The sequence below is a fragment of the Pelodiscus sinensis genome, chromosome 13, assembly GCF_049634645.1.
Source record: "Pelodiscus sinensis isolate JC-2024 chromosome 13, ASM4963464v1, whole genome shotgun sequence".
Lineage (NCBI taxonomy): Eukaryota > Metazoa > Chordata > Testudines > Trionychidae > Pelodiscus > Pelodiscus sinensis.
The window spans coordinates 29,068,704-29,091,212 of record NC_134723.1 but is presented as its reverse complement, the minus strand read 5'-3'; the positions used below and the strand labels follow the sequence as shown (position 1 = coordinate 29,091,212).

General features: G+C 43.4%; 1 protein-coding gene across 5 annotated transcripts in view; it reads right to left on the bottom strand.

The window, feature by feature from the left end:
* The window catches only part of COL4A6 (collagen type IV alpha 6 chain), a 232,683-nt gene that overhangs the window by 10,114 nt on the left and 200,060 nt on the right, over positions 1-22,509 (bottom strand). For all 5 annotated transcript variants that reach the window (XM_075940942.1, XM_075940946.1, XM_075940945.1 and 2 more), the window contains 15 exons: positions 19,562-19,633; positions 18,983-19,090; positions 16,364-16,585; positions 15,971-16,132; positions 11,436-11,606; positions 8,850-8,993; positions 8,312-8,437; positions 7,827-8,008; positions 7,491-7,554; positions 5,354-5,428; positions 3,609-3,716; positions 3,412-3,519; positions 2,880-2,951; positions 1,264-1,389; positions 289-405 (listed from right to left, as the gene is read on the bottom strand). In XM_075940942.1, the coding sequence (XP_075797057.1) occupies positions 289-405; positions 1,264-1,389; positions 2,880-2,951; positions 3,412-3,519; positions 3,609-3,716; positions 5,354-5,428; positions 7,491-7,554; positions 7,827-8,008; positions 8,312-8,437; positions 8,850-8,993; positions 11,436-11,606; positions 15,971-16,132; positions 16,364-16,585; positions 18,983-19,090; positions 19,562-19,633 (1,857 nt within the window). The remainder of the gene's footprint in view (positions 1-288; positions 406-1,263; positions 1,390-2,879; positions 2,952-3,411; positions 3,520-3,608; positions 3,717-5,353; positions 5,429-7,490; positions 7,555-7,826; positions 8,009-8,311; positions 8,438-8,849; positions 8,994-11,435; positions 11,607-15,970; positions 16,133-16,363; positions 16,586-18,982; positions 19,091-19,561; positions 19,634-22,509) is intronic.

Below are 22,509 nucleotides of genomic sequence, written 5' to 3'. Positions count from 1 at the left end.
GTTGGATAAACACAGTATTATTATCCCCATTGTACAGATGGACAAACCAAGGCATGGAGCGATAAAACCATTTACCCCAGCAGAGTGGCCGAGCAAAGAACAGAGAACCCAGATCTCTCGAGTCCCAGTCTCTGTTCTAATCAAGGATTAGACTGACTACTCATGAAATCCAATTTCCCCATCTCAGCTGTTCACAGAAATATGTATACAAATGGCAGTCAGCCTTGCTAATTCCACTCCAGAGCACATAACACAGATGAGCTACAGTGAGGGCTCTCGTCTCCATACCTGGATTACCATCCACTCCAGGACGGCCAGGATCACCACGTCTCCCAGGGATATTTGAAGGAAGAGAGAGGCCAGGAGACCCTGGTAAGCCAGGCAGACCCAAGGTACCAGGAAGACCTGGAATTACAGATGAAAAAGTCAACCAGGCAATGCTCGCATCCCTGTTTGATCATCAGGGCTGATCCATGTGCACAGTGTAACATCAATATTGGTAGAATTAATGGCTGTGTCTAGACTGCATCCCTTTTCCGTAAAAGGGCTGCAAATTAGACATATCGCAATTGCAAATGAAGCAGGGGATTTAAATCTCCCCCGCTTTATTAGCATAAAAATGGCTGCTGCTTTTTTCCGGCTTGGAGCTTTGCCAGAAAAAAGCACCAGTCTAGACGTGGATCTTTCAGAAAATAAAGCCTTTTCCGAAAGATCCCTTATCCCTTATTTTAAGAGGGATAAGGGATCTTTCGGAAAAGGCTTTATTTTCCGAAAGATCTGCGTCTAGACTGACTCTTTTTTCCGGCAAAGCTCCGACCCGGAAAAAAATGGCAGCCATTTTTATGCTAATAAAGCGGGGGAGATTTAAATCCCCTGCTTCATTTGCAATTGCGATATGTCTAATTTGCAGCCCTTTTATGAAAAAGGGATGCAGTCTAGACACAGCCAATGGGTATAGGATGTTATCCCAAACAATACACCTTTCCCACTCCCAGGAAAGAACAACCTCCCTTTCCTATTATGCAAGAGCACCGCCATAGAGCTAGAAAAGCTGCATGAACTATTTCAATCAATCATCTGTCATACATTAGACCCCACCACACCTTTACAGATCTACAAACTGATGATCCCTTCATATCTCTGTGACTGTGCATTTCCATTATTAAACCACACTGACCCTACAGAGAGTCCCAGATGCCCCAAGCTTATATGCATTCTACTAGTCAATACAATTCATTTGCTTCCACAGTTGCTACTATTTACCCATGTCTCCTGATGATCCTTTCTGCCCAGGGAGTCCTGGTGCTCCTAGGCCAATGCCTGGGGAACCTTCTTCACCCTTAGGACCAGGAAGCCCTGCAGGGCCATTCAATCCAACTTCACTCAGACCTAAATAAACATGTTTAAAGAGGACAGCAGAGCCTTTTAACACTGCTTAATGTAAGTTAGTTTGCATGTTCAGTCAAATATGCAGTATTAGCTATTCACCCCACGGCTGCCTGAAGTTCAGAAAAATCACTGGGGCTGTAAATAGTCCCAATGCCAATCTCTCCTATGGTGCTCTGTGATACACCAGGGACGCAAATAAGACCCAAGTGGCCGGGGAAGAATTCTCCCAGCCTAAGAAGAGCATTGTGCTATGTGCTCGATGCAACAAGGACGCTGGGTTCCAGCAAAGCCCATAGACAGCCTGGGAAAGTCACTTTGCCTCCCATCCCCCCGGACTGTGTCTTCTGTGCCGTTCCTTTCAGGAGATACAATACTGAGTTGAACCCACTATCTAAAGGACGTCAGTCTCTAAGATGGAGGGGGTCAAATCAACATCTGCTGCTCAAGAAGATCTGGAGTGAAGCATGAGATGGTACCAGATAGAGGCCGGGCTCTGAGAGATGCTTCACTTGGGGTGTTTGGCAAGGGCCAATAGAGTAGAGTCTTTCAGTTCTAACCAACATGAAAATCAGAAATCAAATCAAATGCAATTCAGTTGAGTGCTTCAAAAATTAGGCAATAGTGTTTATTTCCCAAAAGTGAAGACTTTGAAGTCAGGGAAACATGGACAGCACTAGAGAGATTTTTACAAACTTGAGTTTTTATGTTCAGTCTTAATATTGCTTGAGGCCATTAATACACTGTGTTTCTTTCATTTATCCAGTTAACTTTAAACTGTAAGAAATCTAGCTTTTCTGTTACCATTTAAAAAATGTTCAGATTTTGGGGATGACACTGACTCGATATGCCTCTTTTCCCACCTCTTGGATTTGTCAAAATATTACTGAGAAAAAAAAACTAGTAAAACTACCATCAAACATGAAAATTCAGCAGAACATTCCTAAATGCAGACTAAGGGCCTAATCTGCATGCTCTTACTCATGTGAGGAAGCCCACCAACCTCAAATACTACCTTCATGAATGATGGCTACAAAAATAGGCCTAATGTAATCGAGATCTATGCAATAACTTGTTATCTTTAAGCCAAAACTTAACCAAACATCCAGCCTGGTGAAAGAGTAGGAGCTAAACCAGACCTAAAATTTAATCAAATTCACTTCCTTGCTGTTACAGGATGGTTCGAGCATTGAGGCAGAACCTAAAACCCCCACGGCAGCTGCCGAAAACAAGTGTTCCACAGGCCACATTCTGCTCCTAATTTCATGTGTGAAATTCAGTGCTGATGCTTCATTATTGCAGCAGAATTTGCTCCCACACACTTAGTAAGAATTCTGATGCTAGCTGCATAAAGTGGCTATCTTGTTATTTCTATTAAATCCATAACGTGACTAAAACAGCCATTATGTGATGAACTATACAACATCAATCAAATCCCACCCCTCTAAATATACACCAGCCCCTGCATTTCCTCAGAAGCAAATCTGTTTTACCCGGTGTTCCAGGTGACCCTTTTGTGCCTGGCAAACCGTTCAGACCATTTAAACCAGGAAATCCAGGAAATCCTGAGGAGATATAACAGAGAAGATTGAATGGACAATCAATGGCTTGTAGCGTATCAGCACATAACCTGAAGGCAATGGACAAGACAAAGCAACTCTGTGCATGCATAAAACATGAAACTGACACACATTTAGTGCTTCTGGTTTCCTCTAGACAGGTCATATTAATGTATGAGAAAGAGCTTTTCTCATGGACGCTTGCGTTTGTGGTTTTGCCTGAAACAAAACCCTACTTGTGACTCAAACCTCAAAAATCAGATGGTCACCTGTCTCTTTTCAGCCAGCATTCTTATGGTTTTGAAGAGCTGTAGCCAACACTGACACCATCAGGAAATGAGCTGTAGTTATTAAAGCACAATGACCCACAAAAAGGCACTGTCTGCTACAGCCTGCCCAGCTCAGCCAACACACTAGCTTCTTGATTTGACTTTTTCCCCAGTTGGAAAGTTAAAGAAAGAAGCACCTTTTGGCCCTGCCATCCCAGGCAGTCCGATGAATCCTACTGGTCCAGGCTGCCCTGGAGAACCTGGGAGACCTGTATTTCCTCTAAAGCCAGCACTTCCAGGGCGGCCTGAAAACAAGCATTGTAACAATGAAAATTAACACAGCACAGTATATTTTTGGCCATCCTACAAAACCCATGGCTGCTCATTGCCATACCTGGTAGTCCTTCTCGGCCACGGTCCCCTGGGACACCTTTAGGCCCATCTATTCCAATGCTTCCTGGGTATCCTGGTTCACCCTTTGGCCCATCTATTCCCCTCTCACCTTAAATAACAGCAAAAATCACGTCAGACCTTATCAGAGACCATACCATTATGTATCTGTTACCGAAAGGTTGGGCACAATGTAACAATTCTGCTTTGCAGTGATATGTCCATTAAAAGATATTACTGTAATAATCTCTCAATATCCCATATGTGGTCAAGGGATGGAGCAGCCCTTTCCTATGGAGCAGGCTACTGGCCAGACAGAACTTTTGCAACCAATTGCAGGTCACTGCTGAGTACTAGGAACAAAACCATAAATTGTTGGAGGAGACACAAGAAGTCATAGTAATTTCTGTGTCACTATGGCTCAGTGGGTGATGCAGTAGCAAAAGTAGAAAAGCAGAGTCTCATTTTAACAGTTTGTGCTCAGAGCTTCTGAAAATCACATTCTATGGATTCTAACGCCATAACAAAACTTGGTTATCGCTAGTGTCCAATGGTAGATAGGTGCTGCACTTCAGATAAGACATCTGATCAACATCAGATTCTGTCCATTTCTAGAAACTGTGCAGGTGGAAGTTAATGATCCCATGGCTTTTTTTCCCCCAGAGTAAAACAAGCATGCCAGTATCGTTCCCTCTTTCAGCTGAACCGGTTCATAGTCTTAATGTTACCCATCACCAACTGCAGTGGTATAACAGCTGCTCTGTTTGCCCTGCACACATTATCTCTATGCTCGGTACTGCACGTCGATTGAGATCCCTCTAGAAGAGGTGCTAGGATATATTTTTATTATTTGTATTACAGTTGCACCAAAGCTCATAATTAAGATCAGAAACATTTTGGGACAAGCACTGTACAAATTAGTTAAGGCCTGGTCTAGTCTACCCTCCAAAGTTTACCAGCAAACAGACCCTCTCCATCTCAAATCCAAGTTCTTTGTCACATTTGAAACCTGTTCTGAATCAGAAGTAAAATTCAAGGTAAAAGCTGTGTGCCAAGCAGTGTTTTTCGTGATGTTTTTAAGTACATTTTGACTGCAAAAACGGCTAACCTGCCACTTTTCCTGTGTTGTGACAGAACACTAACATACAATACTTTGCAACCTATACAGTGCCTTTCACATGAGGATCCCAATGTACTTTACATTTCACAATGCACAAAGATTGTACAGCTATCCTCTAGTATAGAGATTAATATCCCCACTGCAGATAGGTAAACTGAGGTACAGAGAGAAAAAATAACTTGCTCAAAACTCATATGGTAAGTCAGCAAGAAAGGTGACTTTCTGTCCACTTCTCTAACCATAAAGCTACACTGCTTATTCTCTCTAATCTGACAGAAAAGCTACACTGGAGGCAGGCCTGACAAAAAATGAAAAGTATATGTATTTCCTGCCTGGCCTGGAGGCTGCTATCAGGGTGCCAGAGACCGGGAGCTTTGGAACCTACAGAATATGAGCAGCTAAGTGGGATCTGAGATGAGGGTTGAGATTAGGATTTTGGCTGGTTTTGGGATGTTTAGTATTTTTCAAGCTCAGGCATCGGCCAGCTTTGAGTCACCACATCTCTCATCTGCACGAGAAAACACTTCAGTGTTTTCAAATAGTAAAATCACAGACCTGTGCGGCAATGCTCAGGGATAAGCCCTGCAGCTTTTGTTCCAGAAATTCATCACCATCAAAGGTTACCTTACCTGGGAATCCACGGTCCCCTCTTTCTCCTTTATCTCCTAAGCCACCCATAATTCCACGCGACTCTCCTGGGTCACCTTGCAGAAGTCAAGAAAGGGACATTTTCACTTTGCATTTGATTGTGCTGGTAGATTGTTCTATAATTAGCCCTTTCACTCCTGAATTGTAGTGTTTACATGTTGCTTAGGCTACGTCTAGACTAAGAAGAAAAAACTTCTTTCAAAAGAGTGTCCACCATGCCAAAGTGCATCGAAAAAGCGATCTGCTTTTTCAAAAGATAGCATCTACACTCAATGGACGCTCTCTTGCATGTAAGCTGTGATTGCTATGGACGGAGTGGCCACCAGGGCACCTGTGCTTTTTCCTCTTTCCTCTTCTTTCGAAAGAACGCTCTCTTCCCCATCCACACCCATCTTCTGAAAGAGCTCTTTCGGAAAAAGGCTTCTTCCTCGTAGAAAGAGGTTTACCAATGTTGGAAAAACCCCTCTGTTCTTTCGATTTTTTTCAAAAGAATGCAACTGCAGTGTGGAGGTAAGTGAAGTTTTTTTTTGGAAAAACAGCCATTTTCCTGAAAAAACTCAGTAGTGTAGACATAGCCTTACTAATCTTTCTCCTGAAAATACACCTTTGCTATAATTCAAATCTATGGATTCAACAAAAGCGAAAGAAAGTACTTTCCCGAGGTAAAATAAATCCTTTTAACACTCAGCTTTAGGTGCAGAGCTATGCAATAATCCACATAATAGAACCCTGGTAACAGAAGCTAGGAGAAAAGTAAGGTAACTTCATAGCTTCTATTTATTTACACAATTGATACAGGATTGTTTTCTAGATCTCTGGATGTCTCTGGTTTTGTGCTATGGAAAGGAAGTTTTAACACGCATTTGCTATTTAAGTATCAAATGCCCACTGAATTTCCCATTGAATTTCAAAGGCAGTTGGGACACTAATCCCTTCAAAAAGCTCATCTTATATGCATATGTAGGTAGGTGGTTAAAATAAAGAGCATTATCTAGTGTAGGAGTGGGCAATCATTTTTGGTGGTGTCCATTTTAAGATATTTGTTAAGCGGCCAAGAGCCACACTTTTTAAAGGAAGGGTTGTGAGGTCTGGGATGGAGGTTGGGTGCAGAAGGGAGCTCGGGGTAGGGGACTAGGGTGCAGGAGAGAGTGTGGAATCTGAGAAGGAGTTTGAGTGAAGAAGGGGGATTGTGATCTGGGGCAGGGTACTGGGGTATGGGTGCAGGAGAGGATTCTGGTCAGGGAGAAGGGCAGTAGGAAGGAGTGCAGGGTTTGGGAGGGAGTTGGAGTCCAGGAGGAGGTGGGGTGCTATAGGTGGGCTCTGGTTGGGAGGTGCTTACCTAAGCAGCTCCTGGCCAGCAGCCCAGCAGAAACCTCAGGCAGGCTTCCTACCTGCCAGCAGCCCCAGACTGCTCAAAGAGTCTGGGTATTTCATGTGACTCTCTGCACTGGTACAGTGGGAGACTTCAAGTGCTGCCCCCACTCCTGGCACAATCTCTCAGCTCCTATTGGCCAGAAATTAACCAATGAGAACTGAGAGATTGTGCTGCACTGTGCCTGTCCCCCGCACCGTCTCTCAGCTCACACTGGCGGGTTTCTAGCTGGAAGTGGAGTGACTGTGCTGGGGGCAGGAGCAATGCAAAGCCTCCGCTCTCTGCATGCAGCCCACAGGAGTGGGCCAGATTAAAAGGCAGGCTGTATCTTGCCCACCTCTCATCTAGTAGCATGCAGGAGTATGTGGCATTGTTCATTGTTTTATGGGATACTGCATAAAATGTCTTGACTGCAACTCTTAACATGTACAACTCTACTAAAACACCAGAGCACTGAACATGTGAAAAGCGCTTCCTAGAATGCACTGTGATTCTCAGTGCATTTAAATAATAAGAGAAAGGGGAATACTCAGAGCAGATTTATTACTGATTTACCTCACTGGTAACCTGTGACTCATCTAGCCACTCATCCTGTATTTTAAGGGATGCCACCTATTTACTATGAGAGCTGCTCAGAATATTTTCGTCCAAGCAAAGCCAGCTTTTCCCCTCACAGTCTCTCACTCACTCTGTTCTGCTGGGGCACACTCTGGAAAAGGCATGGAAACTGGAAATCAATATCTTACCCCTTGGACCAGGGAAACCAGCAGTCCCTGGGAGCCCTGGTACTCCTGGGATACCCTCTGAACCCTGGAAAAAAATGTATGATTATCCTCATGCCTATTGCCTGCAACCTGGGCTGTGCTGATAGTAGTGAATTGTGCTGTGACAGATATAACAAAAACTTATCTGGGAAAAAAAGAAAATTCTGTTCTTTATTTATCAGTCCCAGCTATTGGAAGAAGAGAGCTGATTTTACTGATGAGGTGGAGTGGTAAGCAACAGCACTGCCTTACTCTGCCGTTCTGATACAGCATGCGGGATTTTTCTAAGCACACTCAGAATGGAAGATGGATATTTACACTTTCTCCTGGAAATCCAGGTAGTCCTGTGATTCCAGGCTGTCCTTTCTGTCCTGGAAAGCCTGGCGGTCCACGCAAGCCTGGGAACCCTGCATCACCCGGTTGTCCTCTATCTGTGGATGGTGACCCTCGTGAACCAGGAAGTCCAGGTTGCCCACGGTTCCCAAGGACCCCTTTATCACCTAAATGTATACAGAGAAGAAACATGCATTGCTACTTCATCATAAAGGCATTCAGCACAGTCAAGAAGCTTATTAATCAATGCTCCCAGAAAAGAAGAGTCTTCATTATTTTGGCAATAAAGAAGCACCGGTTTGAAGAGCAACTCTTGATTCAAATTGAGAGTGGTTGTGTGGAAAATCTCTTGGCACAATCTGAAAGTAACAATACTGCGGATTGTAACATCTTCTGCCCAGAGAAATCAGTTACTGGATGATTGGTGGTGGCAATTTTCCTTTGGAATGTATTTTAATGCTGATAAATACCTCTAGCTCCGGAGAATCCTCTCAGTCCCGCTATCCCAGGATCGCCTTTGTCTCCTTTTAATGCCAATGCCAGATCTGGAGGCCTAAGAATCGGGAACCCAGGGGGACCACGATCACCCCTGTCACCTGAAGATGTAAGAGAATTAAGCTGTATGAAAGAAGGGGCTCATAAAAGAAGAGTGCTTAAACACAAGAGGCTGGATTTCAGAACTGTGGACTCCCAAAGAAACTGCTTGAATTGTGGGTGCTTAGCACCTCTGAAAATCGGGCCACAGGCACTGAGTACCCTGATAGATAATACACTAGCAATGAAAAAATGGTTGGGAATGGATTTCTCAGAAGCAGTTTTCCTCCCTTGCTGCTCTTGGGCCTAGTATGACCAGTAAAACATTGAGACAAGGAACAGACAGGAATAGGATCCTATATAAGACAAAGCCCCTAATTTTAGGATGGTCCCAATAATTTTAGCATGTGCAATTGCCTTACTAGGGGCCCTTGCTGCAGCAGCCCAGTAATTTAATCATTCTTCAGAACTTACCTTTTTGACCAGGTGGTCCAGAGAACCCAATATTTCCTTCTTTTCCAGCTGCACCAGGAATTCCTTTCAGCCCATTCACCCCGGGGATTCCGGACATGCCTGGCAGGCCAGGGAAGCCAATCAACCCGAGGGGACCCTTTTCACCTGTATGGAAAGAAGTTGGAAAACAAAGTGAGAAATTTATTCTTTCTACATATTTTTCATACAAACAGAAGTGGAAGCTGGGAGCGAGCTGGATACGGCCTATTGAGCAATCCCACAGAGTCAAAAATCCTGAAGTGCAAACATAGGAGGGTCCTGCTAGATGTTTCCATTGGTGGAGTAAGCCTCTATTCACCCCCACTTAATCATTAACTTCCAGTTCACCATCAAATATCTGCTCCTGCTCCTACTAGAATGCACAATTCCAACTGATCCAACAGGAGCAGCATGTGATTTCAAATCACTATGGACTGTCCTCGTAAAATAACCTATAGTCGTGTTGGCTCTGAATGGCTGGCTGGATTTTAAATTTTATTTTCCTGCTAGTTTGCACTTCCTGTTCTCTTCCCTGTGATGTTTCCAAGGCTTTTCAGTCTCTCACCATCTATAGCTTCCCACTCCTGACTTTTCTGATTCAATGCTTAGCCCTATGGACTAAGGATCATCTCTTGGCCAGCTTTAGGTCTCCCATGTAGAATTACTATGTCTGGCTGCTCCCCTGCTCCCCAGTGAGTTAAAGGGTGACGAGTGAGAAGGACCCAAAGGGTCACATGACCCTTCCCAAACACTGTGGGGGGAAGGGGCTAGCAGCAGGCAGGGCCAGAGCTGGAAGGGAAAAGGCCTGATCAGAGCCTCTCGTTTTCTGGTCATGCAACCTGGCTGCTGTATTCTCCCAGGCAGTCTCCAGACCCACTGCCAGAGAGGAGATGCTACCCAGCCCAGGGTAGTGCAATGGGACTAGGGAAGGAAGAAGGTGAGGAGAGTGAGGCCACAGACTGGGGATGAGCTGAGAAGGAGTCACATGGCCCCTTTTGGCTGGTGCCTCTTTGTATCCCTCCCCACTAGTCACCTGTTCACATCCATCACCAACGTAACCCCATCGTCTCCATCAAGAAGTCATCTGTCTCCCCAGAGAGCATGACAGAGACAATCCACAACTTCCACTGTCTCAGAAGGCTGAGATCAGATAAGATGCCAGCCACCTTATACCTTTTTAAAAATAATCTTTATCTTTCAAAACAAATGATAATACAGCACTCAACACGTTAGTATTCCTGAGAACATTTCTCCATTATCTATTTCTGATAGTTCCGTGGCATTGATTTACCTCAGTATACTTTTAACATTAAAAAAGATACTTCCGAAGAGTTAACTTCTTCAATGTGAACATTAAATTCTAGCATAGACACCTCATGCTAATAACAACCCCAACTGGGATAGTAGTTTCTGTTTGGTGAGCCCTAGGAATTGAACCAATGTATCCTTTGGTGGAATCAAGTTTGTGGATGACACTAAGCGAGGGGGAGAGGTAGATACATTGGAGGGCAGAGATAGGGTCCAGAGTGACCTAGACAAATTGGAGGACTGGGCCAGAAGAAATCTGATGAGGTTCAACAAGGACAAGTACAGAGTCCTGCACTTGGAACGGAAGAATCCCAAGCATTGTTATAGGCTGGGGACCGACTGGCTAAGCAGCAGTTCAGCAGAAAAGGACTTGGGGATTACAGTGGATGAGAAGCTGGATATGAATCAACAGGGTGACCTTGTAGCCAAAAAGTCGAATGGAATATTAGGTTGCATTAGGAGAAGCATTACCAGCAGATCTAGAGAAGTTATTATTTCCCTTTATTTGGCACTGGTGAGGTTACATCTGGAGTACTGCATCCAGTTCTGGGCCCCTACTATAGAAAAGATATGGACACACTAGAGAGGATCCAATAGAGGGCAACCAAAATGATTATGGGGCGGAAGCACATGACCTACAAGGAGAGGCTGAGGGATTTGGGCTTATTTAGTCTGCAGAAGAGAAGCCTGAGGGGGGATTTGATAGCAGCCTTCAACTTCCTGAAGGGAGGTTCCAAAGAGGATGGAAAAAGGCTGTTCACAGTAGTGACGGATGGCAGAACAAGAAGCAATGGCCTCAAGTTACAGTGGGGACAGTCTAGGTTGGATATTAGGAAAAACTATTTCATTAGGAGGGTGGTGAAGTACTGGAATGAGTTACCTAGGAAGGTGGTGGAATCTCCATCCCTAGAAATTTTTAAGTCTCAGCTTGACAAAGCCCTGGCTGGGTTAATTTAGTTGGGATTGGTCCTGCCTTGGGCAGGGGGCTGGACTTGATGACCTCCTGAGGTCTCTTCCAGCCCTAGGATTCTATTATTCTAATCCAATACACAGCCATCACTTTTTAAAAGCAGCTTTTAATTACTGACCCAGTCTGCATTCACATCAACAATGTAGCAGTGAAACAAATGCATCCCCACACAAGTTCCCTATAACTTTCAGGTTTTTCCAACAAGTAGGGTCTGAAATCACCAATCGTGTTCCTTTAGCTGTGCATCTGAATCCAGCACTGTGTGACCACTTCTTAATTTATACACTTACCTTTTGCTCCAGAGAAACCTGGACGTCCATCTCTACCCAATGGCCCAGGTGGTCCTGGGAAACCTCTGTCACCAGGTGGTCCCGGAAAACCTTCTAGACCAGGGAAGCCTTTCATACCAGCAGGGCCGGGTGGACCTGAATCGCCAGTCGGTCCTTTGACTCCTGGAAGTCCTGAATCAATACAAGCAAACTCAATAGCTTTTGTCACACAACCTTCTGGACAGTTTGGCGAACTCTTCTGCATGTTCTCTAAATGTAGCTTTGTTTTTAATATGAGAACCAGACACAAAATTATGGCACATGCAGCCTGGTAGTAGGCATAATTTTTAGATATGCAAAAACATTAGTCATCCAACAATAAGGGACTTGCCTATGTCATTTCAAAACCAGCAGCAGGGCTGACCTTTTAACTTCAAGGTAACAAACCAGAGCATGGCAGAAGGAGCATTAACAATGCTAAATCCCAGTCCTTACCCCATCATCTGGGTCAACCAAAGGGGTCAGCTGAAGAGCAGCCTGATCATTCTGTGGTTAAGGTGCTTTTTAAATATCAGATAGGTTAATAATTAAGGGCTTGGGTTGCTGAATGCGTTACGATAAGAACATCTCCAAGGTTAAGACTGTTGAAACCATTTGTGCACAATTTAGTCTGTAAATAAGTCAGGATGTTTCTGGCTGCAGCATGGCAAACTTTTAATTCAGGAAAAAAAACCAACGTTAGGGCTTAAACCATTGAAAATTGGGAATGCTCAGATACAACATTAGAAAGAAAAAAAAACAAAGGTAGCTCCTGAAAAATGGCACATAAAATAGAAATATCAGATGCAAGAGCTTTGCAACACTCTGAATTTTGTGATTTAAAGCAATAAGCTGACTTTTTAAATATCAAATGCAGTATCTGCTTAATTAAAGAAGAAAAAGACAATGTGTGCTTGAAGTCTAAGAATATTAATGCCTTTCCCTTATGGGCTTTATTCTTTGTTACCATCTGAGCATACTTGGTACAATGGTTTTTTGCTCTCTGATATGATTAAAATAAGGAGTGCAAGCTATAGTCAATGCAATTCTTGTAGCATTAAAAGCTAAGTCGTTAGTCCATGACCTTTTTTATGCTACAGTGCATTTTCTCACCTTGACAGCCTACGTGAAGAACCCATAACCAAACAGTGTGACATCAGAAATGAAGAGTTGGTGGTAAGTGGAACAGAAAAATGGTGAAGGAAAAATAGAAATATGTGAATAGAAAGCACAAGGGCACTAAAGAAGTTAATGACTCAAAGAATTCTGCTGCAAAGCCTTAGTAACTTGGAGTTTATCATTCATCAACTAGTGGGCTTAAAAAAATGTAAGTCAGGGGAGTCATGATCAGTGTGCCCTTTAAACTGCAAGGCAGCACAGCTTTACAGGTGATTAATCAGCCCTGCCCAGTCAGAGGCTCAGGGCTCCATGCAGTGATGTGACTGACTGGGAAGGGCTGATTAATCACCTGTGAAGCTGTGCTGCCCCGCAGCTTAGAGGGAACACTGGTCATGATACAAACTACCAAAAACATAAGGCAACACAGAAGAAAAAGCCTCCTCTAACATAAAATACTGTATTTTGGTATCACTCTAAAATGCTAATCACAGAGGCAACTCAGAGATGAGTATTGAAGAACATAAGAATAGGCATATTAGGGTAGTCAAAGGAGCTAGCTCACTATCCTATCTTCTGATAGCGGCCAGATGCTGGAATGAATGGAACAGGGTAATGATCAAGTGATTCAACCCCTGTAATCCAGTCCCAGCTTCAGGAACTCAGAGGTTTAGGAACATCTGATGCAAGAGGTTGCATTCTTGACTATCTTCACTCATATTCATTAATGGATCTATCCTCCATGAACTGATCTAATTTCTTTTTAAAAACCAGTTATAATTCTGGCCTTCACAATATCCCCTGGCAATGAGTTCCATTGGTTGACAGCACATTGTGTGAAGAAGTACTTCCTTTTGTTTAAAACCTGCAGCCTATTGATTTATTTGGGTGACTCCCAATTCTTGTGTTATGGTGAAGGGTAAATAACAATTCCCTAGTCGCTTTCTCCACACCATGCATGCTTTCACAGAACTCTACCATAACCTGCCTTTCATAGACTCTTTCTAAGATGAACTGTCCCAGGGTTTTTAATCTCTCCTCATTTGGAAGCTGTCCCATGCCCTAATTGATTTTTGTTGCCCTCTGTACTTTTTCTGCTTCCAATATATCATTTTTGAGATGGAGCAAGCTAAACTGAACAAAGGTGTGAGGGTACCATGGATTTATATAAGGCATTATAATATTTTCTGTTTTATTATCTCTCCTCATGATTCCTAACATCCTGTTAGTTGGTTTTTTTTTTTTTTGCTGCTTCTGAACACTCAGTAGTTATTTTCAGAGAACGCTTCACAATCTTGAGTGGTAACAGCTAATTTAGATCCCACCATTTTATAGTTGGGATTATATTTTCCATTATGCATTACTTTGCCCATAACAACAGTGAATTTCATCTGCCATTTTGTTGCCCGGTTACCCAGTTACATGTGGTCCTTTTCTAACTTTTTGTAATCAGCTTTGCACTTAACTATCTTCAGCAATTTTGTATTTGAAATTTTTGACACTTTACTGTTTACCCCTTTTCCAAATCATTTATACCTATATTATACAGCATAGGTCTGAGTACAGTTCCTTAGGGGATCCCGCTATTTACTATACTTTTCATTGTGAAAGTTGTTAATTTATTCCTATCCTTTGTTTCCCCCATTTTAACCAGTTACTGATACATGAAAGGACCTTCCCTCTCATCCCATGCATGCTTACTGAGCTTAAGAGCCTTTGGTGAGGGACCTTGTCATTGACTTTGGAGGAGACTTAGTAGACTATATCCACTGGATCACCCTTGTTCTCGTGCTCTCTGATACACGCACAACATTCTGATACATTGGTGAGGCATGATTTCCTTTTACAAAAGCCATATTCATTCTTCCTCAACATATTGTGTTCACCTATGCATCTGGCAGTTGTGTTCTTTACTATCATTTCAACCAATTTGCCTGGTACTGAAGTGTGGCTTATTAGCCTGTAATTGCACAGGTCGCCTATAGAGATTTTTAAAAGACAGGCATTGCATTAACTGTCCTTTAGGCATTTGGGTCCAGAGGCTGATTTAAGCAATAGGTTATGTACTGCAGTTAGTACAATTACATATCTGAGTTCCTTCAGAATTCTTGGTAACTATCAGTTGGTCCTGGTGACATTAAAATTGATCAGTTTGTTCCAAAACCTTCTCTACTGATGCCGCAGTCTGATGGTCTCAGAGGAGTAACCCTATTAGTCTGTATCTGTAAAAACAATGAGGAGTCCCATGGCACCTTAGAACCTAACAGATTTATTTGGTGTCTAAGGTGCCACAGGACTCTTCAGTCTGATCCAGTTCCTCAGATCTTTCAACTAAAAGAATGACTTGGGTAAGGGGATTTCCCCCACACCTTTTGCAGTGAAGACCTAGGCAAAGAATTCATATAGTTCCTCTGGAACAGCCTTGTCTTTCTTGAGCACTCCTTTAGTACCTTGATTGTCTTCTGATTGTTTCGCAGGCTTCTGCTTCTGATATGTTTCTTGGTAGTTTGTGTGTCTTTTGTTAGTTTCTTTCCCAAGTCTTTTCTGGTCTGTCTATACTTTTACATTTGACTTACCACAATTTCTGTTCTTTTCTATTTTCCTCAGTAGGATCTGACCTCCAGTTTTTAAAGGATGTCTTGTTGCCTCTAACTGCCTCTTTAGCTCTGATTAACCATAGCAGCATTTTTTTGTCCTGTTTCTATTTTTTTTTAATGTAGGGTATAACTTTCACTTTATTTCTCTGCTCCCATAGTTCTCCAGCTTTGTCATTCTGCAAATCATCATGTAAGAGACAGATCTTTGCACAGACCATTATTTTCTACTAAACCTCTGGTCCCTCCTTTGCTTGATTGTCATAATGTTGCATACTGTGCTAACAGGAAAGACCCTGTGTAGTGTAGTTCGAGAGCTACTGCTCTATTCAGAGTCTCTTCAGCCCATGAAGCGAGGACGGGGGAATCAAGATGGTCTCCCGCTGTCTCAGGGGATGAAATAGATACATATCGTTTCATTGAGAAGCCCAGCATTTTTCAGTCCATAAACGTTAATAGGATTTTTACCTTCTGACAAGAGTAATTTTTCTAATAATCTGTTACATATTTGAAATTAAAGCATGGACATGGAGATTTGCCATTTATCCTGCAAATAGTTATAACAAAATAATTTTAAAACTGCACATTTATATCTCACTCTACCTTCTCCTCTAATGGCTTACAACAGGATAGCACCATCTCTGGCTGGGAGGATGGCCCATGACCCACATTTTGCAATATCCAGTTCCTTTGGGAAGCAATCATGGGTGGAATTTAACTCCTAGCAAATGGCAAATTTATTCTAATGCTTGTTTAACTTCCTGGTGTTGGGGTAACCCACTCAACCTCATCGGAGACATTACATACCTGGTGATCCTGAGAAGCCACCTGCTCCCCTAGGACCTGGTTCTCCTTTAATTCCAAACAGACCTCCAGGACCAGGAGGTCCTCGCAAGCCAGCAATACCTGGGAGCCCTGGATTACCCTGTTCACCTTTAAAACCCGGTAAGCCAGGCCTTCCATCAACACCTGAAAATGAGAGATAGGATGTTACTGAACAAGTGAGAATAAAGTTACTTGTTGTTAAAGCTTCTATACATCATCTCAGAATTACACTAGAAGCCCAGGGAAACTCAGTTAAATACAGAACAACAGAAAGCTCAGAGGAACTGGCCTCAAAAGAAAACTACAAAGTAACTGTTTTTGGTGGTCAAGATAAACAATTCCAGATTCCAGGAACCCATCTGCAAGGATGCTCACCCTTCTGTCCAGGAAATCCAGGTTCGCCAGCGAGCCCTTTATCTCCTGGAAATCCAGGTCTGCCAGGCTCACCCAGAGCACCTCTTTCAGCACCAAACACTTCACCAGGAGTTCCTTTTGCTCCTGGTAAGCCAGGAGCTCCCATCTTTCCAGGGAAACCATCTGTTCCATCGAGTCCTGGGAGCCCTGGTGGTCCCTGATCTCCACGAGGCCCAGAAAAGCCTAAAAGAAAAGCCCAGTCGATAATACATAACAGGAGGGGAAATATCCATATTAATTAGCATTTCTAAATAATGTACTTTTTTGTTTAAAAAATAGTTTTGAAAACAGAACCATTCTTTGGTTTTGAATGTTTAATAAAGGTGTGAACTTTATCAGAGAGAGGCAGCAAGAGGGGAGCTGGTGCTGGGGGGAGCCAGCTTTAAGCCGGTTCCCCCCAGCACTGTCTCCATGGGGGGCAAGGAAGGTAGAGGCTCAGCGGGAAATGGCACGAGAGGCGACTGAAGCAGTCTCTGCTTGTGTAGGTTCTCCTGTAATTCTGCCTTTGAAATGTACATTAACTCTGTCAGGGTGCTTGTACTTTTCAAAGGCTCAAGTGCCACAGGGAGCGTGGGGCCAGTCCTCTCCTGGCCTCATGCTCCCTGTGGGGCTTCCACTTTTGAACTGTAGCAGGAGCCTGGCAGAGCTCTTGCTACAATTCAAAGGCGGAGGCACACTTATCGAGTAATTGAATAGCTGATGGAAATCCCATCAACTATTCAGTTAGTTAATTAATCTAAATTTAACATCCCTACTCACTAGGAAGGGCTGGAAATCACTGTAATGAAGTGGGGATTGTAGTCACTCCGTTTGCTTTATGTTGCATGTGATTCCTACTATCTTGTTGTAACCCTGTGTGTGCACCAGTTTCCCTGGGCAGTATGCCAATGCCTAGTTGGTGCTGGGAATTTCGGGGTGATAGCCTCCATCACATACACAATGGCTTATGCTTTCTGTAACCTGAGAAGAGGGGTGTAACCTTTTGCCCAGGAAGCTGGACAAAGGCAGGAGGCGGGGCTGGCTCCAGGGCTGGCGTCTGGATGAAAGGGTGACTCTTGCTGGTTTTGGGGTGCAGACATGGAAGTCAGGGCCCTTGGCTCTGAGCCCCCTCTCTCCAAGATGGATTGTACTGGCTGCTTCTGTTTACTGCACTGACAAGCTTGTTCTACCCTTTGTCCCTGTTGACTAATAAACCTTCCGTTCTAGCTGCTGACAGTTGTATCTGGCTGAGGATGGGATGCAGGGCCCAGTGACTCCCCACGCCTCAGTGACAATCACAAATGTTGCAGAAGCACATGTTCACCCAAGCCTTCTCCCTCTATTCCACACTGCAGTGCCTCATGAGTGGCTATCACCCAAAAGCCCTTGTATCCGTAGGACAGCATTTGGCATAATGCGATGATGATTCAGCCCTAGAACACACAGGTACAACAATGGCTGGAAAGCAGGGTGTGCAAAAGTGCTGAAAGAACACTGTCAAGAGTGTTGCTAAATGGTTGCAAGGACAAACAACTTCGCATTTTCATGTCAGCTATGCCTCTGCAATGATTTTCTCATGTAGACCAGGTCTCTTCAGGGACAGGCAGAAGGAAAACATGCTTTAAAATTCCTCCTTTCTGACTTTTCTGCCTTTCTGCATGGCACATTGCCTACAGACGGACTACAAACATCACAAAAATAACAGCATTTGTGTTTCCAATGTTGTATGCTGATTACCATACCACCAAGCGACTAGGGTTTTCGTGTAGCTGTCAAACCCATTTTATACTAAAAATCAATGGTTCCCAAACTGGGTCCTACAGAGCATGTGAGCTCAATGGTCACATGGTTGCTGGCTCTTCTCCTTAGTTGTAGCTCCTTCATCACAATAAGAACATAAGAATGGCCATACTGGGTCAAACCAAAAGTCCACCTAGCCCAGTACTCTGTTTTCCAGCAGTGACCAATTCCAGGTGTCCCAGAGAGTGATCAAGTTATTCATCCAATGTTGCCCATTACCAGCTTCTGGCAAACAGAGGCTAGAGTCACCATTCCTGCCCATTTGAGCTAACAGCCATTGATGGACCTATCCTTCATGAATTGATCTAGTTCTTTTATGAACCTTGGCCTTCCCAATATCCTCTGGCAAAGAGCTCCACAGACTGTCTGTGCACTGTGTGAAGAAATACTTCCTTTTGTTGATTTTAAACCTGCTGCCTTTTAATTTCATTTGGTGGCTCCAAGTTCTTGTGTTAGGAAAAGGTATATAATCACTTCCTTATTTGCAGTCTTCACACTAGTCATGATTTTATAGACCTCTATCATATCTTCCTTAGTCCTCTCTTTTCCAAGCTGAAAAGTCAGTCTTATTAATCTCTCCTCATAAAATTTTAAAGGCAGATAAAAATTCATTCAATATTTCCCCAACATTATTTTCCCATGCAGCAATGGCTTTAAAATAACAGCGATCATCAGCAGGATGGGGAGTGGTCTGCGTGTCCATGAACCGAAGGGGACAGGGAAAGAGTTTGATATCTCTGCTGACAAAATATTGTACATTAAACAGACAGTCTCAAATTTCCTACCTAACTCATTTCTTACCTTGTGTGCCAACCAGTCCTATGGCTCCAGGACTGCCTGGTTGTCCTTTTGACCCACTTAATCCAGGTTGGCCTGGGCTGCCTGGAATGCCCGGGCTGCCCTTGAGACCTGAGGATTAAAAACAGTATCAGTTTAGGATGGGAGACACAAGCATAATATTGTGAAGTGGGATTAGATATTCCCTGCAAAGCTAACCTCAAAAAGCCACCTACGGTACTAATTTAAACTAGTCAATGCTGCCCCAACTCCGTGATCATCCCATCAATTTAAATAGAAAAGAACAAGTCTTTTGTTTTGGGGAGCTACATCGAAGGGCAGAAGTTCTCTACATCCCTCAATAACAATGACTTTCACAGAACTATGAATATAAGTAGGACACATCTATAGACAGCACAACAGTCAGTGTGAATCAAACGGAGCGCCTCCAGGAAGCAAGCACAAGCGCCACCCACTTGTGCTACAGAAAAGCTATTGTTTAGTTGTGATTAAGGATCAGGATCTCTGCTCTCTGGAGGGAGACTTAGCACACGGGCAATAAACCATTGTATTACACAGAGTATTAAAAGTCAATCTCCATACCTGGGCGTCCTGGTATGCCTGGAGGCCCAGGGGCACCAAACGCTTCTGGAACTGCACAGGGCATGGTGACTCCTAGAAAAAGAAATATACTGAAACTACACACAGTTCCTTTGTAGTTAGCTGGTTACAATTAGGACACTGAATGTTCGGACTAAATTATGAGCAAAGTGAGTGAAAAGACCCGTTTTCTTTTCAGAACTGGTGTTCTTTGAGATGCACTGCTCATGTCTACTCCATGTTAGGTGTGCATGCTGGCCGCATGCACCGGCGCTGAAAGTTTTTTGCCTAGCAACATCCATAGAGGAGTGGCTCTGGTGACCCCTGGAGTGGCATCACCATGGTGTGGTGGAAGGGGTGCTGTGTGCTCCCCTCAATTTCTTCTTGCCACCAGTGACAGGGCATCAGAACTGTTGTCTTTGACTCATTGTAGTTAGATTTCCTCTACTTAGCTAATCCAGGGAGCACTTGGCCAAGGAGGTCACAATCCCCTCTCCAGTATTTACAGCCCTGCAGTGGTAGACATGTGGATCGGTCCACATACTCAGAGCCCGTTATGCCCTCATGCAGCAAGTTAGAGAGGAGGCTGGATTTGGCAGGGTCATACTGTAATCTATGAGACTCTGAACCTGCCTCTGTGAGTACTGGTTGGAGTCGCCTATGGGGAATGGACATGAGCAACCTCTCAAAGACGAAAAGATGGTTACTTTTTTGTAACTGGTATTCTTCAAGATGTGTTGCTCATGTCCATTCCAGAACCCATCCTCCTTCCCCATTGTTGGAATTTCCAGTAAGAAAGATGTGAGGGTGGGGAGAGTGCACAGCGATGGATGGGGGCAACACTCCAGGGGTTGCCAATGCCGCTCCCCTGTGGATTCTGCTAGGGGGAAAATCTGCCAGCACCAGTGGACGTGGTGAGCATGCACACCTAATGTGGAAAGCACATGAGCAATAACTTAAAGAACAACTGATGCAGTGCAAATCACCACCACTAATTTGTTACATTGCCACACTGCAAATCACCTTCTCGTCTGCCACAGGGTAACTCTTCCTCAACAAAATCTATTACTTTGTGAGAGGGTCATGGCTAACATTGTTGATATTCTAAGTTTACTGACACTAAACTAAAGAGAAGAACTCTGGACTAATGGCTAGAGGACAAGTCTGGGGGGAGTTCGATTTATTTTCTAATCCAGGCTTGAAAGTGACTCACTGTATAACCATATTTGTGTCCCCATTTATAAAATGGTGATGAAAATTAAACATAAAAACTGATTATTTATTATTTGTATTATGGTAATGATCAAGCGCTCCAGTGAAGGATCAGAGATGCATTGTGCTTAGCACTGGAAAAACACAGATTGAAAAGAAAGTCCATGCCCCAAGAAGCATACAGTCTAGGTACCAAGTCAGCTAGTGGGTGGCTCAGGACTTTTAAAAACTCAAGTGATTTATTTAATGACAAAAATCAATGCAGGAGACAAAATATAGGCAACATTTTTTAAAATCTTTGTCCCTGTGTTTGTCTTTCTACTGGGCCATTCTTCAACCAACTGTTCTAGAGTTCATCAGTCTGAAACATAACCACATGGTTTAGTTGTTAGTGTAGTAAGAGCATATAGGAATCAATAGCAGTACAGCTTATTCCATTACTTCCGTTTCCCATAGAAAAGATCTCATTTATCTGTAGAATGAGATGTGTGGCATTATTAAAGACATCACCCTATCAAATGTTTTTGATAAATCTCTTATGTTAGCAATGTTCCCCTTTATCGGACTCTTGGCAATTTGACACTCTATTGATACAGTATTGCTAACAACACATGAATACTGAGATAGATCCTGCAGCTCCTTTATATTAAGAAAAAGATCTCATTTTCTTCAGTAGGTGTTTGCTTAAATAAAATGACTGGAGGGCTAGTACCTACATTAATTGCCTAAAATCCCCTAGAATAAATTAACCTTCTAAAAACAAAAACCTAAAGGATTTAAAAATATATTTTGTCTTAACTAATGTCACTTCAGACCTGATCCTTAGATTTAGCCTAGGATCATATTTCTGAAGGTGGGGGAAGGAGGATTTTTTTCCTGCTTCTCCCCCCCCTCCCCCCTATGGAGTCTTTTTATACAAAAAGTTAAATAGCTAATTACTACACTAATTACTAATGCTGGCCCATCCAAACTGGTACAATATTTTGGGCAGGTTCAGTAACCAATAAGAAACTGTGGATTAGCTGCATCTTGTTTTTGTAAAACAAATTCTTAAAGAGCTTGCAACCCAATCCCCTCATTTTCGAAACAACACTGACAACCTTCAAATAAAGGCAACTCTAAGGTGGCTTCTGAGTTTTATTAGTAAGAGACACTAAGACAAAGTCATTTCTGGTTTAAATCCAATGAAGGCAATAGAATTATACAAAGGACAGGCCTGCCCATGGGGGCAGTTACCCTGGGGCCTGGCAATTCCAAGTGGCCCAGGGCTGGAGACCATCTCTGCTGGTACTGCAGCAGCAGCTGGAGCCCAGGGCCCTTTAAATTGCTGCTGGAACGCTGTGCACTCTGAGCGGTTCTAAGGGCGGGGAGGCAGTGTGTATAGTGCAGAGGACTGGCTGACCCTGGCCCCACCCCTTCTGGGAGCACAGAGCCACCCCCCCCCCCCCCCACCCAGCCCAAGAGCCCGTAGAAGCAGTCGGCATCCTTGACCCTGGATAAACAATATTGTTTACTACTTCTGATTTTCATCAACCGTGGGAATAGGAGACCCATGCGGGATGAGGCCCTGGCCAAAAGAAAGACTAAATGACATAACAGGTCTTTTCTACTGATGGCATATGGATTCCATTTAGTTTGGAGGCTGAATCAGATCTCTAGTTTGGGGTCAATGACATCAAAACATTGTGGGCTGTTTTCAAGAGATTTCAGTAAAACTGGCAAAGGTCTTGTGAGTCTCA